The 1,138-nt window shown below is 38.8% G+C and overlaps 1 protein-coding gene across 1 annotated transcript; it reads left to right on the top strand.

The window, feature by feature from the left end:
* Window positions 1-6: 6 nt before the first annotated feature.
* Window positions 7-678, top strand: LOC102208059 (cytochrome P450 2J2-like; the record flags this gene model as incomplete). The annotated part of the gene is made up of 3 exons (XM_005755993.1): window positions 7-73; window positions 167-354; window positions 532-678. Coding segments are annotated over 3 exons (402 nt in total), but the record flags the coding sequence as incomplete, so codon positions are not given.
* Window positions 679-1,138: the final 460 nt, after the last annotated feature.

The raw sequence follows: 1,138 nt of genomic DNA, 5'->3' as shown, positions 1-1,138 counted from the left end.
GCTGGAACTGAAACCACAACTACTACTTTACACTGGGGGCTTTTATATATGATCCACTACCCTGATATACAAGGTGTGTGTATAAGTAATATCTACCAGCAATATATAGTTTGTGAGCTTAGTCAACTGTGCACAACACTTATTTTCCTGTTTTCTGTGTGTGCAGAGAAAGTCCAGGCTGAAATAGATGCTGTGGTTGGTTCATCCAGGCAGCCGTCTACAAGTGACAGAGAAAACATGCCGTTCACTGATGCAGTTATTCATGAAATCCAGAGAAGTGGAAATATCATCCCACTTAATGTGGTCCACATGGCAAACAAGAACACAACTCTGGATAAATATTCAATCCCAAAGGTATACAATCCACTAGTAACAAATGTGTGTATTTACAAAACAAATTAACCTGATAGAAGACCATAAATAATGAATAAAGAATAATTCTGAGATACTCAAATCGCAGGCTTGATGCTAAAGAACTGTAGCTAATGGGAAGTTCAAATCCTATCATTTAAAGAAATATTTTTGTTTCAGGGCACCAAGATCTTGGCTACATTGCACTCTGTTCTACACGATGAGTCAATGTGGGAAACTCCACATTCCTTCAACCCTCAACACTTTCTGGATCAGGATGGAAAATTTAGGAAGAGGGAGGCCTTCATTCCCTTTTCTGCAGGTTAGTTATTAGTTACAATCAGAGATGGCAAAAGTACAGACTTTCTTTACTTGGGTAGAAGTAAAGATAATTGTGTTAAAAAATACTTCACTAAAAGTTGAGGTACTGAAGCAACAATTTTCTGTCACGTAAATGATAGAGGGTGATTTTGCCGCCACACCTAAACAGTAATCACAACTCAGTAATTTCTAACACGAGCCTCAGTAGGTTTTCTTAGTGGACAGGCTGTGATCAGCTGACCTGCTGCTCTTTGTGGATGTACACAAGTGAATTTAACAAGATGTCAGCAGTTTCCCGAGCTATCTTGGCCGATGCCCATCAGCCACACAGACACTATACTTTTTATACTATCTTTATACTAGGCCTATACAGTCGGCATGAAGTGGGAATTCAGTGAATGAATCTAAGCATGATCATCTTAAATGCAAATTCATATCTGCTGCACTTGATGTAACCTAAATCTGA

This window comes from Pundamilia nyererei, unplaced genomic scaffold (assembly GCF_000239375.1).
Source record: "Pundamilia nyererei isolate P.nyererei 1_Seehausen unplaced genomic scaffold, PunNye1.0 scaffold06564, whole genome shotgun sequence".
In the NCBI taxonomy this organism is placed as follows: Eukaryota; Metazoa; Chordata; class Actinopteri; order Cichliformes; family Cichlidae; genus Pundamilia; species Pundamilia nyererei.
The sequence above is the reverse complement of the archived record's forward strand: the minus strand, read 5'-3'. Positions and strand labels throughout refer to the sequence as shown.